The sequence below is a fragment of the Gigantopelta aegis genome, chromosome 14 (assembly GCF_016097555.1).
Source record: "Gigantopelta aegis isolate Gae_Host chromosome 14, Gae_host_genome, whole genome shotgun sequence".
Lineage (NCBI taxonomy): Eukaryota > Metazoa > Mollusca > Gastropoda > Neomphalida > Peltospiridae > Gigantopelta > Gigantopelta aegis.
In genome coordinates, this window is record NC_054712.1 from 50,619,753 (window position 1) to 50,638,152 (window position 18,400).

An 18,400-nucleotide genomic window follows, 5' to 3' on the forward strand; every position below is an offset into this window, starting at 1 on the left:
GGCCTTATGTCCGATGGCTTAACCACGACGCCACCGAGGCCGGTACAGCCAACATTAATTTTGTCGCAAGAGGGGCGGGATCTAGCTCAGTAGGTAGACTGCTCGCGTGAGGTGCTGGGGTCGTATTACCGTCCCAACCAATGTCTCACGATTGGTATATCAAATACCGTGGTATGTGTTGTCCTGTCTGTGGGAAAAGGCATATAAAAGATCACTTGCTATTAATGGAAAAATGTAACGGGTTTACTTTAGGACTGCGTTACAAAATATCATATATCTGACATTCAATACGCGTTGATTAATAAATGAATGTGCTCTAGTGGCGTCGTTAAACAAAACAAACTTTAACTACTGTAGATGCCCTCTTTTACGTCAACCACACCCTTAGAAAATTCCTGCATCCACCCATGACCAGGCGCGGATCCCGTAGTTCTGAAGGGGTGGGAGCGTGGGGGTTTTGGACATGGTAAGAGATGGTTACAGGCTTTTATCTTCTTCTATTTTTACGTTGGTGAAAAAAATTAGGGGAGGGGGGGGGGGGCAAGCTCCCCCTTGATCGACGCCTGCTGATCATTGTTATTATATCTACACACTGTTTGATATTCAGTAACTCCTTTTTTCTCTCTTTTTTTTATTGCCACGGACGGGAGGAGGCTATCTCAGGAGTGAGACCTTTCTTCACTTGCGCGTGCTGTTATGGCGCATTCACGAGCGTGGCGTGACGCGGTCCGCGCTCAATGGAGGACATTAAGAAATTCATGCGACATTTAACACGTAGAAGAATTCCCGACATTTGTGGATCGAGCACCTCGGAAAATATGACGCATGTCAATAAACACCACATGCCTGGAAAAGGCTACAATTTCAAAAATGAAAGAAAAAAGATGTTTATGGTGCTATTTGAAACAGACTGGCCAGGGGCGGTTCCAGGATTTGGGGTTCACAAAATTGAAAAAAAAGGCAGTTTGAGTTTATCGAAGGTACATGAGCCGAGGTCCAAAAGGGAGCGACTTCCGTAGGAGGGTTCGGGGAGCATGCTCTGCGGAAAATTTTGAAATTAAGATGCTTAGAGTTTAAAGTTTGTTTTATTTAACGACACCACTAGAGCACATTGATTAATTAATCATCGGCTATTTGATGTCACACATTTGATAATTCTGACATATAGTCATGGATCTTTTATATGCACCATCCCAAAGACAGAATAGCACATTTGCAGTGCACTGGCTGGAACGAGAAATAATCCACGGACAGGTATCGATCCTAGACCGACCGCGCATCAGGCGAATGTTTTACCTCTGGGCTACGTCCCGCCCCCAATATGCTTAGAAACACGTTGTCTTGGCACTTGAATTTAGGCTAGTGTTGTATATTGTGGATGAAGAATTAAAAACAAGTCACTAAAAGGGGCACTTGAAACGGGCGCTGGAGGTGTGCATGTGTGTGTGTGTGTGTGTGTGTGTGTGTGTGTGTGTGTGTGTGTGTGTGTGTGTGTGTGTGTGTGTGTGTGTGTGTGTGTGTGTGTGACCCCTGTGACAGACCACTCGGGATCTGTCAATGCTGGCGTACACCGATAACTGCAATAAACAGTATTCTGACATTCCACGGTAGTGATGTCAGTTTCGTATATAGGTAAATTGTCACTGGCACGTGTGTCTAGAACTGTGTCTTAGCATATACAGACGGCTGAACAAAGGTATTTGAAGATAATTAACAAATGCGGGTGCCACAATTTCCTGTTTGTTGAAGTACAGAATGAGATTAAATAATTGTCAAAATCAAGAATTTAAAGTTTATTGTCATGTAATGTTGTTGAATTCTGTTTTTAACCAAGATTAGACGTAAATAAAGAATATGTCTGTCGGTGCAATAAATACAACGCGATAGTGCACAGATAATAATGTATCTTGTATATAAACATAAACTGTATTTACTTCGCAATTTATTAGATGTTCCATATGTCAAATAAACAGATTAATGATGAAATCATCTTTTTATGTCTGTCTCTGTCTTTCTATCTGTCAGTGTTAATCTCTCTCTCTCTCTCTCTCTCTCTCTCTCTCTCTCTCTCTCTCTCTCTCTCTCCCCTACTCTCCCTCCCTCCCCCTCTCTCTCTCTCTCTCTCTCTCTCTCTCTCTCTCTCTCTCTCTCTCTCTCTCTCTCTCTCTCTCTCTCAGTTTGTGGCAATGTATTAAAAAAATATATATCTATATATTAAAACTGACTAACAATAAAATGTTATTTTTATAATGCCACAGAATAAAATAGCGCTAAGTTAACATTTGTTCAAACAAAAGATAATAATAATAATTTGATTTTTATTTATTGCAATACATGTAGTTATATAAAATGAATATGAATGAAATGTACTATGTGTTGACTTTTTTCTTTGGCCTTTTTCTCTTACCTTTTTCCTTTCACATTTTTCCTTGAAGGGTTTTCCTTTCACCGAAAAAGGGCGTAATTGTTTTTGGATTTATTATTAGTTTTGTTTTCAATTAAACAAGTTAATATGTAGGTGAAACATAACATTTTATCTTAACCTATAGGGGTTGAATGTCGTAAAAAAGATAACAGTTAGCCCACCTACCCCACCTATTTTTTAAGGCACATTCCCGAAAGCACACATTTTTAAAGGCCTTAAGATTATATATTAATTTCCGTTTATGCCATCAAAATCCCTCTTGTCAACCCCCATTTGGATATTATATTATTTAAAAGCCAACTTTTGACTACGCCTTTTCTTCTTCTTTAAAGGAACATACCCTAGTTTTTAAACACTAAGGCATATTTTGTACTTTTAGAGCTGTTTTTGATAACTGAAATCATACTTTAGTTAGATTTTATTGTTTAGATTATCCATTTCCATACATTCGGAGTATTTTTGGTCATCCTGGTGTTTTTAATATCACAAAATACATTTTTCATATTTGTAAAAATGCACGTGCGTCTGAGAAGTAACAGTTAAAGAGTCAAGTTTTAGTCTAATTTTAGAAGGTATTTCACCATTTCAAAGTCAGACTCCTATTTCACCCAATTGTAACTTTATCCAAATGTGTTAAAGATTTGTAGATTAACTGAACTTAAGTGTTAATTTTCACTGGTTGAAACTAGGGTCTGTCCCTTTAACTAAACTTAGTGTTAATTTTCACTGGTTGAAACTAGGGTCTGTCCCTTTACGGGTTACGTTTCAGAATGGCAGAACGCCCAAAGTTTCACCAAATCATCTGTTTTGTTATAAGGTAAAATGTCTGACAATCGGCATAAAAAGTGTCCACATCCAGTCAAGTTAAACAACTGTTATTGCATTTGCCTGGAATTTTATCATGATAATTAATTTATTGAAAATAATTGCCTATTACCCTTTCGGAAAGATTCAATTTACTGAAATATTTGTATCGTTACTTTCAGTAATATTCTGTTTAGTTCAGCTTTTGTGACAATATGATGAAAATATCAAACGAAAACAGCCATTGCTTTGTATGATTTGAGAAACCGATTACAGAAACATTTTGTTTCTATTCTTAAAGCTATTCTTATTTTATAAAATCTTTCACTAATGCAAAATACAAAAAACAAAACAAAAAAACAAACAAACAACAATAACCCCTACACCAGTTTTAATAAACTTGTATGTTTTCTACACAACTGGTATATCATAGGTCGTGGTATGTAATGTCCTGTTTGTGTGAAAGTACATGCAAAAGATGCCTTGCAAACATGTAGCAGATTTTCCGCGAAGGCTATGTGTCAGAATTACCAAATGACTGGCATCGAATAGTCGATGGTTAATTAGTCAATTTGCTTTTAAGGTTAAACAAAACAAACTTTTAATTTTAACTCCATAAAATGACTCTTTATTAATTGATTTAAACACATACGTGATATATATATAATACAGGTTATTTTACATGCGGAAAAACACTTTTATTTATTTTCTTATCGTTAATTTATAAATGTTAGTCTATAATTTATAAATTAATTCACTAGATGTATTTTACAACAAGAAAAGAAAAATTCCAGTGGAAATAAAACAACTGCCAAAAACATATTAAATTTTTTGTAATAATTCGTTTTCATCTTTAGCTTTTTTCATTCTATTATCATCGATTTAAAGCTATTTTGATTTGAGTAAAAATTACGCAAATAAAACATGTTGCTATAGTTTTGGTTTATAAAAAAAAACATCTTCGCGAGACACGCATGATGTAGATAATTTTCGTATTACCCGGCACACTTACAAAACACAATATAACTTTTCACGTTTTGAAGTAAAAAGAGCTATCAGATTGCGTGTAAAGTACTTTTCGATCCTTCGCGCCTTTGTGTATCATATATTTTTCAGTGTCGGTTTGCCGGTTGCGCGTTCTGCTCGCGTGCATATTGCCTCCAACACCTGTCCCTATGTCTGGTATCACGCGGAACAGTCGGTGGGCGGGGCTTCAGGGAAGAAATGGATCACCCGTCAGGTGATTGGATGAATGGGTTCCGAAGTGACAGATCATCGCCGCTGATTGGTTGGACAGAGGCCGTGATTTACAGTGTGAGCCACACACCGAGTGATTGAGTATTTATCTTAGACATGTCTTTACCTCTTTATTAATGTGGAACTTGCAGAAAGAGACAGTCTTTTTCTTTAGACCTGGCGTGACTTGGCTAAATACGTCATTTGTAAACAACCAGGCTTGTAGATTTCTAGTCATTTTCTTTTTTCGTTTATATGAGGATATATAGAACTCGACAGTCGTCAGCTGTATAAAAATCACAATGCCTCGGGCATTTCTTATTAAGAAAAGAGGTGAGAGAGGAGACATTTCGGCTGTCAGCCCCACAGCAGACTCGAACCCGAGTCCAGCTTACGCCGAGCTACCACCGAAAAGTGAAATGGACAATCTCGACGAAAATGACACAACGGACACTGATTCTGCGAAACATTGCGACATGAGGGACACAGCGGGAACAACCGATCTAAGTTTGCCACCAAAGGTGAGAGATCCAAACAACAAGACACCCTTGTGGAGGATCGTCCCTCGCGAAAACCCTCGGGCTTCTCCCCTGACAAGCGACGAGTCGCCAGAATCGCCTCCAGCAGTTGTGGAGAGAAAGAAAGAAATTTATGATGCAGGTGAGATGGAATTTATGTTTTCACGTATTAGCTAATTAGTTAATTTATTGAGAAAAAAACAAAACCCCTCCCGTTTTCGTTTTTACCCCTTAACTGAATTGTGTCTTGTAGTCGTATAAATCTGCAGTATTACATCAGTGTGATTTCATTTACTATATTGGCATGTTAGTGTCTTTTTGAGGGTTTAAGGGATGGATGTTTGATGATGGTCATTATTTATGATTTTATAATTCATGAAACTTATTGTTATATACTATAAGTGAATACGTTTACTGCTACTACCACTGTTATTATTATTATTATTATTTACTACTACTACTACTACTACTACTACTACTACTACTACTACTACTACTACTACTACTACTACTACTACTACTACCAGTGGCGGATCCAGAAAATCCATTTGGTGGGAGGGGCAATGACATGAGGCGGAATGCCAAGGGAACTTTGGGGGAGGTTTGGAGGGGGATGAAAATTAATATATAATGAAATTATAACTTTCGCAAAATTTAGGAGGGCCCCGGGCCCCTGGACCCCCTACATTCGCCTCTGACTACTACTACTACTACTACTACTACTACTACTACTACTACTACTACTACTACTACTACTACAAGTACTATCACGATTTTACTACTTGTATTGCTACTAATATGATTACTAGTATATTATTGTTTTATAACTAATTCTACATTATCAGTTAAACCCACTAATATTCGTCTATTTATCCCCATGATATTATGACGTCTTGTAATGATCATGCTTGTTTGAAATATGTGAAAGGAAGACTATTAAAGATAAGATCTGATGACGTTTTTCTCTCTTTATAATTTACTATGTGAGGTATCTTGCTGGTATTAACGATATTACACTGATAGCTATACTCATTTTCGACAGAATAAAATTATTAACCATAAGAATTTTGTTTTCAAAAATTACTTTAGCGATTATTCAGTATCTGTTATTATATATATATATATATATATATATATATATATATATATATATATATATATATATATATATATATATATATATATATAATAAATATACACACACACACACACATACACACACATGGATGAAAGCAAACATAAACCCCAGAAAGTTCTATATGCAACTTAATCTTGTAAAATCCGTCAGTTAATCTGTGTCTGTTCTCTCTCTTTCTCGCTCTGTCTGTCTGGGTTTTTTTTTCTCTCTCTCTCTCTCTCTCTCTCTCTCTCTCTCTCTCTCTCTCTCTCTCTCTCTCTCTCTCTCTCTCTCTCTCTCTCTCTCTCCCTCTCTCTCTCCCCTCCCTCCCCCTCCCCCTCTCTCTCTCTCCCTCCCCCCCCCCCCCCCCCCCCCTCTCTCTCTCTCTCTCTCTCTCTCTCTCTCTCTCTCTCTCTCTCTCTCTCTGCTGAGACCTTTAAACAAAATTATTTTCCTTTCTTTTCTTTTCTTTTCTTTTCTGCAAATATCTGTCATTTTCACTGAAAAATAACTAAAGTAACTGAAGGAAACGACAAAATTCCCCAAAACAAACCCCCAACATCCCCACCAAAAATTTAAAATTCCTAATCTTGATACAAAAATTAAAATACCTAGAGAAGTTGAAAGTCCATTTTTCTATAGTACATTTTACATTACTGTGGATTGTGACTAAAAACTTAAAAATATATTTTATATATTCATACATCTGGATACATCTGGATATTACACCACCGTTTACGACATAATTTTTTTTTCTTTTTCAGAAATGGAAAATATACAAAGTCCAATCCAGTCAACAGGAAAGGTCACTCCAGTTCACCCCAAAGTGATTGTCCCTCGTCTGTATGAGCCGCCACTGCGTGGTTCGAGCACCTCCCCCGGGGGTGGGGAAAGCGACAGGAGCATAAGTAGCAGCCCACCGCTAAGTTCACCAAGCGGTTCGCCACCAGAACATCCCAGAATTCCAGAGCCGTTTCCATGGCACCCATCCATTCTCAACAACATTCACCATCACCATTCTTTCCTTCCGTTCAATTTCCGGTTTCTAAATGGATTTCCGGTCCAACCAGTTCCGAGGTCCATGTTGGATTCACCGCTTCCGTTCCGCCCATACGCCGAGCTTCCGCCATCTTTGAAAGGATCGCCATTTTTGCCGCCACCTCCTTACATGCATGGATTGAGATATCCTATGAATTTCTCGCCACCTGCTGGTGACACGGGTAAAATGGTTTTCGAGGATCGAGGAGTCGAACATATGGACTTGGGAGCGAGACACCACAAATCTCCGTTTGACAACGTGGTAAACTACTCAGTGCTAAAGACCAGCAGTGGCTCCGACCTTGACCTTGCTGCTATGGACAAGAAAAAGAGCAAGGAAAACGAACCGATCCGATATCAGTGCGACTCGTGCAAAAAGAGTTACTCCACGTTTAGTGGGTTGTCCAAACACAAACAGTTCCACTGTACCTCGCAGACGAAGAAGGAATTCAGCTGTAAATATTGTGAAAAGACATACGTCTCTCTGGGAGCGCTGAAGATGCATATACGGACTCATACCCTTCCCTGCAAGTGCAAACTCTGTGGCAAGTCTTTCTCTCGTCCCTGGTTACTTCAGGGCCACATCCGCACTCACACCGGGGAAAAACCTTTCACGTGTCCACACTGTGGGCGGGCGTTCGCCGACCGGTCAAATCTGCGCGCGCATCTTCAGACACATTCTGACGTCAAGAAGTACAGTTGTCGTTCTTGCAGTAAAACCTTCTCCCGGATGTCGCTACTGCTAAAACACGAAGACGGATGTTGTGGAACTCTTGTGCATTGAGAGGAAGGGATTTTAAAACATTATGTTAGGATCAATGACCATCCACGTACCTCGGCTTACAACTGAATATACTTCCAAATATTAAACCGTTTCTAAATGAACGCTAGTCGAATCTAAATCGGGTATACATTTTTTTCTGGCGGGTTTCTGAGAGTATTTGGTGACGTTGCTAATTTATTGAAAGGACAATTTGTCAACTAAAGGCACTGTTTTGTGGAAAACATATCTGACTTTGATGCCAGTACGTCCAGTTCTGTGTCGCATATAGGAACTATATGTAGTCCTTTGAACATGTTAGTATTGAAATAACAGGGATATATCAAAATGTGCCAATGATCGTTTTACACCACTTATTAATTTATTGTAGTATAGACATAGATTTTTTATTTTACACTGAAGGTGCTGTTAGAAATTTTGTTTAATTTCTTTTTTAAAATGACACGCTAGTCTTTATGTGCCATCGATGTTTGAAAGTAGGACTTGTATTATTTTTCACTTTTATATGCCGAGTCGGTGGTAGTATTTATATTTTTCTGGCGTTTGTTTGTCCGTTTGGATTTTTACCTTTGGGTATTTTATGATATAAGAGGGCACATGCATTTGAGTTCAGGATCATATTTCATTTAGATTTTTTTTCTTCTAAGTATAGGAGAATCGGTATGTCCATCTCAGGGCACAAATGGATATATTCCGTTCCAACCAGTCCCCACAATTGGCCGTGATATATGTTATCTTGTATGTGAGAAAGTACGGTAGATGTAAAAATCATTTGTTCGTGTATGTAATTAAAGTGAGTTTCTTTTTCTATATAATCGTCACCGAGTATACAATGTTAAAGCAACATTCCTTTCATTTTCGTTTCATTTTCCTTGGGACCGCCATCCGACCACTTCATTTTCTGACACTGTTCTGCATGATAATGCGATTATTTCAGCAACTTTAAACATTTCGTTTAGGCTATATCATATAATATGTATATGAGAGAAGAAAGAAAACACAATCATAATTTGTATATAAAGTAAGATTATTTTTTCTACAGTTCAGAAACAGATCGATTGAGGGGAAGTTTGGAGAGATACTAGGGACCGAACTTACAAAGCCTGTTTATGACTTACACGCGTGTAACTACATACATTTACAATGCTTAAACACCTGTCTTACACGCGTGTAACTACATACATTTACAATGCTTAAACACCTGTCTTACACGCGTGTAACTACACACATTTACAATGCTTAAACACCTGTCTTACACGCGTGTAACTACACACATTTACAATGCTTAAACACCTGTCTTACACGCGTGTAACTACACACATTTACAATGCTTAAACACCTGTTTATGTCTTACACGAGTGTAACTACACACATTTACAATGCTTAAACACCTGTTTATGACTTACACGTGGGTAACTACACACATTTACAATGCTTAAACACCTGTTTATGACTTACACGAGTGTAACTACACACATTTACAATGCTTAAACACCTGTTTATGACTTACACGAGTGTAACTACACAATTACAATGCTTAAAAACATCTGCATTTAAGAAAGAAAAAACACCGGCATCGGTAGTGTCGTGGTTAAGCCATCGGACATAAGTCTAGTGGGTACTGGGTTCGCTGCCTGGTACCGGCTTTCACCCAGAGCGAATTTTAACAACTCAGTGGGTAGGTGTAAGACTACTACACCCTCTTCACTCTCACTAACTACTAACATCTAACTCACTGTCCTGGGCTGTTAAAATGATATGAAATGAAGAATAACAGACTTCGTCAGTTCGGACACCATAGCTGTTTATTTCCAAACATCAGTAAAATATAATTATTGGATACTGCATGTACACGTATTTTTAATAGAAAAAAAGTCAAACATCATGGATAAAAATAATAAATCAGTTGATAACCTCACACCCAACCTCTGTTCTGATATGTTAACCACTCCAATAGTCTAGACTACATTATGTACGGCAATTAGTTAGCAATAAAGACCAAACCGAACTCATGAAGAATACTTAAAACTAAAAATAACACAATACTTTCAAAGACAACAAACAACTCCTGGGCAACACGGCAACATTCCCATGCTTCTATTGTTAAATTTATTGTTAAAAGAATCACCTGCGAATCACCTGCATCTTTTTCAAACACTCGCCCACACATCTGTAAAAAAATTTTTTTTTTTGAACGTCAATTTAATATGAAGCGATTGTATGTTCCACACAGCTTTTGTTCGTCTGTTAGAAACGATTATATTTGTTCAGTGACTCTCGACAAAGAAATCATTCGACCTGTATAGAGGTCAACTGAACAGGTGTGTGTGAACGTTGACCACACCTGCCCCCGTGTGGCCACTGGAAGTCTGCGACATTCCGTCATTAGACGTTTGTACACCTGTTATTTATTTTGGTCATTTCTAAATTTGCATATATTCCTCTGTTAAAAAACATTGTCTGCTAGTTCTGGATGATAGGAAAGGAAATGTTTTATTTAACGACGCACTCAACACATTTTATTTACGGTTATATTGCGTCGGACATATCGTTAAGGACCACACAGATATATTGAGAGAGGAAACCCGCTGTCGCCACTTCATGGGCTACTCTTTTTCGATTAGCAGCAAGGGATCTTTTATATGCACCATTTCTCGATGGTAGAAATGTTTTATGTGGAGCTTCAAAAATGGCCATCATATGTTTTCATACAGTTTAGATATCAGGTTAACTCATGGACTATTAGACAATGATGTTACTTAGGATTTCTTGCTCTGGAGTACTAATTTCTTCACATAAGATTTTTAAAAATATAAGTGTATATATATTATTTTAAAAATTAATTAATTAATTTGTTTATTTTTTTTTTTTTTTTTTTATTTGGTAATAAGTCGAACCTTTCACTTAGATCTAGTAAGTTTATGATTCTTCTATATACTTGTAAAGGTAAATTTCATTTATTTTTTGCTATTTTAGTTTACATTCTTGGTTATATTCAATTAAGGGTTAAGCACACTGTCCTCGACACAACCCTGAACTATCTGGGCTGACTAGTCAGGGCAGTGAGCCAATACCTATTTGTTAACAGGTACTGAGAGAGAAGCGAGGATAGTGCTCTTACGTCTTCGAGATTCGAACCTAATGACTACCGGTTAGATAAATTACGTCACAAATCCTCACCCTTTTGTAGACAGCATTGTTTTAATTACTACGCACACTGGAACATATATCTTTTTCTACAGTATTCTTGTGCCAAAGAAATAGCCCCATTGTTGATAAATATCATTCGTCTCACCAGCATTATTTATGCCATTTTTGTTGTTGTGTATATCATTATGTATACGATCAGTGTACATGCAGGATATTTCACCCCATTATATTAAAGTATTTAATATATGACGAAAACGTTTGTTGTTTATTTATTGTGTTTTGTTACATATGCAGGGACCACTAATATAGTTATAACTATATATAATAGTGCATGGATATTTTAATTAAATAAAATGAATATTTGGTTATAACGTTATGGTAATTACAACAGTTGGTTTAGAGATGATAGAAGCCCATTGTCGACATAAGCTGCCTTTCTGAACTAGCAGCAAGAGTGCTAATTAAGTATTTTAACAGGACGGTACATACCGTAGTCCTTGACATGCTGGCTGAAAACAAAAATAACCCAATAGCTTCATTGAAATAGATCGTTCGACCGATCGATCGCAAATGGGCGAGCATCACTAACGTATAGCGCTACTCTTTGAAGAAAACAAACAAACAAACAAACAAACAAACAAACAAACAATGAGGTGTAAATAGGTGATCATTGGTTCAAACTTGGAAGTGCATCTAATTGTAATTGTTGCACTAAATAAGAACACTGGTGAGACATGTGGCAGTAAAATTCCTGTAATTTAGTTTAAATTAGTATCTTTGTACTAAATAATGTACTACTTTATTTGAAATATGACAATTTTGTGCGAACTAATTTAGAGTAGTAAAAGAAAGCTTTCCGGCTGTTGTTTCCCTCTGGAACTAGCAGCTGTATCCCTATTTGTATTTACTTAGAGTGAGGGGTTGTGGTATTAATATTTTGGTGTATATGTTGATTGAATAAAACGCCACGCGTGGCAGTTTAGCCACATATGAAGATTGTCGTCAAAAATATAAGTGGATTAAACATGTTTCAGTTTAATGACGAATCAAAAGGGCAAGAGCGTGCGTCCCTGTATCACTCCACAATCATTTATTAAAACAATTAGCATTTTACCACTTCTTAAAATTAATTTTACCTACCCTCTCCCCAACCCTTTTCCCGTTTCTCAAACGTATTCATATTTCCATAAAATCCCATATCCATAAAACTGACAGACCAGCGTTAAATAAAGATAACTTCAAAAACAAATTTTAAAACATAAAATAAAAATAACAATGGACTGAAGCGCGCACCCCTCCAGCTCTTCACTCGTGCCGATCAAACACAAGCGATTTAAAACTCAGCATGTGTTTCACCTGTCTCCAAAACCCGACACGATATCGCGCGTTCTATCTCGGTCCTGCGACAATTGGCGCGCGCGCGCATAAAAAAAGTGGAACATTCCCACTTTGTTACCTGTGATATTAGCACGCGCCAGTGGCAGGTGCAAAACTCAGGTGGCTGGCTCCCGAATGACACGCGTTTAACACTGACAGGTGATCAGCCCCTACCAGGCAGGCTAATATTATTTGAACATAAATTAATCGTTCAGGGAGTGAGGCGACCCCTGGGGTCTGTAACTGACGGTAATTTTAATTTCTATGACATAGCGGGTGTAGCTTTTGTACCTTCTGTTACCTCGGGTATTAATTTCTTTTCTTTAGAAAAAAGAGAAAAAATCCTTTTTTAGGATGAAGAAACTTTGTACCACGATCAAATAATGTATTGCTTCGCTGGCACGTGCCACGTTTCGGGTTACTGGTTTTAAATGTAAGGAAAAGCTAACAATACACGTGTATGTGTGTATATCAATTATAGGTCCAGTGATAAATATTTTATTGTTTGAATAGCTACGCCTTGTGAGACCATGATACAATGAGCAATGTCAATAATTCTCAAATGATCACCTGTTTGAAACAACCCACCTGCAAACAAGATTAGATATACAGCCCACACCGTGAAAAAAATAAGATATTACCATATTGATAGTTTTGATATTTAAATTCACATGGTAAGAGAGTTAAATTATTCTTCTTGAACTAGTCTCAGGGGAGTGTTGAGGAGCCAGCAATGACAGCTCCCCCGTAAACGACAACGTCTGGATATAATTCTGTCTCTTTTCGTAACAGTCCAACTCTTACAACTTATCTCAGCTTGTACACACCAACCAACACAACACTATTACATCAAAGGACTGATGCATGCACACATTATTTTGGTATCTATTCTCATTAAGGAAGGAAGGAAATGTTTTATTTAATGACGCACTCAACACATTTTATTTACGGTTATATGGCGTCAGTCTTATGGTTAAGGACCACACAGATATTGAGAGAGGAAACCTGTTGACGCCACTCCATGGGCTACTCCTTTCTATTAGCAGCATGGGATCTTTTATATGCACCATCCCACAAACAGGATAGTACATACCACGGCCTGTGTTACACAAGTTGTGGAGAACTGGCTAAAACGAGAAATAGCCCAATGGGTCCATCGACGAGGATCGATCCTAGACCGACCGCGCATCAAGCGAACGCTTTATCACTGGGCTAGGTCCCGCCCGCTGTTCTCATTAAAGGGAGAAGAAAGAAATATTTTAACTACGGTTAAATGGCGTCGGACATATATTTTTAAGAACCTTAGAGATATTTAGAGAGGAAACCCGCTGCAGCCACGCCATAGGCTACACGTTTTTGATTATAGAAGTAAAGGATCCTTTATACGCATCATTTCACAGACAATATAGACCATATCATGCTTTGATATGTAGCAATGCTTATAGAAGAGGCATAAAGAGGAGAAATCATTATATCATCTCCTCTTCCTTATCACTAGCATAATCATCATATCCATCATCATCATTTAACTGAACAGGACTAAACTGAAAAACTTAAAACCCGAGCCCAGAATTTCAAGGTATTTGGGGTGGGGTGTTTTTTGTGGGGATTTTAAAGTTTTGCAATTTTTATTATTAGTAAACGTTTCTCAAAAGGTAAAAGTGACCGGGCCTACCTATGTGGCAGCATTAGATTTCCTCTCTTATGCCCTAAACCAAGTGTTAAAATAGCCTTATATTAGACACCAAGATTTAGCAGAATCCGCCCCCGAAAGTCGCAACGGCAATCAGAAGTGCCGTCGCAAAAAGCTGTCACATAATTGATCTGCAATAACATTTTAAAAATTATCTGGTATTTACTGTTATTTTCTAAGACGTATACGTCAGAATAATCAAATGTTTGATATCCAATAGCCGATGATTAATTAATCAATGTGCTCTAGTGGTATGGTTAAACAAAACAAACTGTTTCTTTTTACTTTGTTATTACCTGTACTAGATTTCCGTCGCAGAATGATCTGAATTTCTAGGACTGCAGTAGGACTGCAGTAGGACATGTAGTGCAGTGTCGTTAAAACAAATATAAATTATCTTTTTTCCCCTTTCACCAGATTGGTTTTATTTTCTATTTTATTTTGTATTTAATAGCGCAGTGCGACATATCAGTAGTTCGATACATCCAACGCCATCATCTGTACATGTTCCAGTGCCTTCGTTAATTAACCATGAAATCCGTCTAAAGAGATGTATTTATCTCTTAACCAACTTCACACTCGACCTGTTGCACATATTCAAACGGTTAAGTTCTTCTTGTGATGGACGGGGCATTTGTGGAAGACGGAAAATTGTGTTATGAAAGAAAAACGAAACGAAATATCATTATTTAGTTAACTAAACACGCCACCGACCAGCGGACTAAACGAGGTTAAAATACTGTTAGTGTTGGAATCCGACAAAGTGTTCTTAGCCACAAATGCAATTTGGTCTCTCATTATCCTCGGTAGCGCTCGTTTTTGATGTTGGACACCGATACCTGTTGATCTGTTGTGCTGTGCACCTACACCACTGCTCACACACATATCGATACTTCCATGGATTAGTGTGGGTTACCGAACTGGCGCCGGAGGTGTTGACTTTGGACCGATCCACTAACTGGCCACAGACCACAATTATTTACGCTATATGTTTCTATATAGCGTTGGTGGCTGCAGTGTAGCACTTTTATTAATATCAGTAGGTCTATGGATTTTTTATACACCTTTCAGGACCATAGGAACAGAGGGTGGGAAGGGGTAAGTGAGTGGGTTGCGCTGCTGAGCTCCCTACTCAAGGACGAAAATGTACGGGATTTTTTCCTACTCTATATAAATAAAGGTAAATATATGGATTGTATCCCACCATCACTATATAGGCTGTGTCCCCACTAGAGGTTGTGCCCACACTCTCTCTCTCTACATTGTTCCTACTGATCTGCTGTTGCCTGCCTAAGAGCAATATTTCACGAAAAGGACAACCCCTGCTGACCAGGGGTTTTTGCTCACCCACTAAATCTGGCCGGAGTACACCCATTTTACACTAAGACACATTTCAACAAGTTACATATGTTTACAAATACTACTTGTGCGGATATATTTCCGGATTTAGGTCAACGAAATGGGAAGATAACTGTGATCTATGACCAACTGACCCATGCTTGGCAGCCACGTTCACACACTGTCGAGATGAGTGATACTCGAGATCCAGTGGTCCATGCCAAGAAATTACACCTTGTAAGAGTTTTTTTTAAATATTGGCCTGGGTGGCGTGGTTAAAACAATCGGCCTCAATGCTGGTAAGTACAGGGTTCGTGTCCCAGTACCGGCTCCCATCCAATGTGAGTTTTGACGGCTTTGTGACTGAACTTGGATAATGAGCCAAATACAGGCGTGCTTGAAACTGCAGTGGCTGCAAATACGTTTAACGACAACACTTCGTATTAATCATTAGCTTAAGAGGAAACCCGCTGCTTTTTTCCCCCAGTAGCATCAAGTAATCTTTTATGTGTACTTTTACGTGTCACGTCATGTCCGCGTCAAATGCAGGTGCGTGTGCACGCAATTATGCAGGAGGTGTGTGGACTGTGGCGAGAGAAGTTTTTAGAGTTTGAGTCATGCTCCATCAGAATTTTTTTTTTTTTTTGCCGTAAAGGGACAGACCCTAGTTTTTAAACACTAAGGCATATTTTGGACCTAAATCCTAGTTTCAACCTTTAAAAATGGACACTAAGTTTGGTTAATTTACAAACCAGTAACAAATTTGGATAAGACAAAGTGAAACAAGAGTCTGTGACGTTGAAATACCCTTAAATATATACTAAAACGCGACTCCATAACCGTTACTTCTCAGACGCACGTTCGTTTTTAAAAATACGAAAGACCAGGATGACCAGAAACACTTCGGTTGTACGGAAATGGATAATCTAAACAATAAAATATAAGTAATGTTTGATTTCAGTGATCATACACGGCTCTAACAGTGAGAAATCGGTGTTTAAAAACTAGAGTCTGCCCCTGCAAGCAGGGGAGGGGGAAGGTACTACTAAAATAAGAACAAAATTAAAACATGTGGAATCATATCATCAGTTATCAGTCATAATCGTATCAGATGATTTCAGATGTCAAATGCCTTTCATTTTCATAATTCTGATATGAAATCCATCACGCTTCACATACGCCCCAGCCGACCTGCACTGAAATTGGCTACTGTTCTGGGCAACAGTTGATGATTTTAGCCACAACAAGGACATCTGCTCAGACAAGACATGCGTGGTTCGCTTGACACCTGCAGAACGATGTCGAAACCGTCTCATGCGAACGCGGCATCGCTATACGTGAACCTGTCACTTTGATTTATACAGGTTCTGTCCTTTGTTTTCCATCATCGGCAGCGGTGGTCTAGTGATTAACTAGCTAGCTAGCTCTCTGTCTCTCTCTGTCTCTGTCTCTGTCTCTCTCTCTGTCTGTCTGTCTGTCTGTCTGTCTCTCTCTGTCTCTCTCTGTCTCTCTGTCTCTCTGTCAAACTTGGTTTCCTAATACATATGGAATGATGTATTGAATGCATGGAAAGATCTTGTGCAAAAAACAGAAATTAAAACTTGTGACGAAATAGTAAATGAGCCGATATTGTACAACACACATTTTAAAAACAGGTCATCATTTATCCGCAATTGGTATAATAACGGTATAACACATATCAGAGATCTTTTATCTGAAACAGGATACATCATTCCTTTTGCAGAGTTAAAACAAAAATATAACATACGAGGAACCTTTTTAGATTACGAAAATGTAATTCATAGTATCCCAGAAAATTGGAAAGGCATTGTCCAAAAACTACAAGGAAAGATAAATTTATATAATACTTTGTGTCCAACGTATATGTTTTTAATGACAAAAATTAGTAAAGGTTGTGGTGTATATTATAATATATTTTCTATGAATGTAGAAATGCCAACAGCACAAATCCGCTGGTCTGCGATAATAAACGATGATAACAACTGCCCGTTAATATGGAAAAAAGGTATATTTAACACCCAGATTATGTACTAAACAAATCGCACTTATAGATTTTCAATATAAAATTCTTAATAGAATACTAGCAACCAATAGCTTTCTATGTAGAATAGGGATTCGGGACAATGCACTTTGTACTTTCTGTAATGAGGACGAGGAAACGATAATGCACCTTTTTGTAAAATGTTCAAAAGTGACTTCTTTGTGGCGAAATTTGGAATCTTGGATTTTTGACGTCACTGGATGCCGTACAATTATAAACGATAGAAAGATACAAACAGGACAAAAAATACTTAATCATTTAATTTTAATAACAAAACAATATATATATAATGCTCGTGTAGCGAACACCTCACTATCGTTTCCTCGTCTTCTAGCCATGGTAAGGGATTATTACATAACAGAAAAAATAATATCACAAATAAATTTGCAAGGGGACGACCATATTAAAAAATGTTGGCTAGGTGGAACTAGCGGCGGGTATGGTTCAGCGACGAGTCACGTTTCCTTCTACAGCGACGTGATGGACGACAACGTGTTTACAGACGCCGAAATGAACGTTTTGCCAACAACTGCGTCGCCCAAGTTGACAGATTCGGTGGAGAGAGTGTCATGATGTGGGAAGCCATCTCATACACCGGCAGAAGTGAACTTGTGTTCGTACAAGGCAACCTGACAGCTGTACGCTACCGGGATGAAATTCTTCGCCATCACATGCTTCCCATTTTGGATCGACAGAGAGAACTCTTTCAGCAGGACAATGCCAGGCCGTATACGGCACGTGTAAAAATAGATTTCCTACAGAATGAGAACAATAATGTGCTGCCATGGCCATCAAGATCGCCAGATCTCAACCCCAATGAACATCTATGGGACGAACTGGACAGACGTGTACTTCAGCGTG

The 18,400-nt window shown here is 38.2% G+C and overlaps 1 protein-coding gene across 1 annotated transcript; it reads left to right on the forward strand.

Annotated features, from left to right (window-relative positions):
* Positions 1 to 4,595: 4,595 nt before the first annotated feature.
* Positions 4,596 to 9,138, forward strand: LOC121388516 (protein escargot-like). The gene is made up of 2 exons (XM_041519879.1): positions 4,596 to 5,125; positions 6,865 to 9,138. The coding sequence occupies exons 1-2, from the start codon at positions 4,768 to 4,770 to the stop codon at positions 7,920 to 7,922; spliced, it is 1,416 nt and encodes a 471-aa protein (XP_041375813.1). The 5' UTR covers positions 4,596 to 4,767; the 3' UTR covers positions 7,923 to 9,138.
* Positions 9,139 to 18,400: the final 9,262 nt, after the last annotated feature.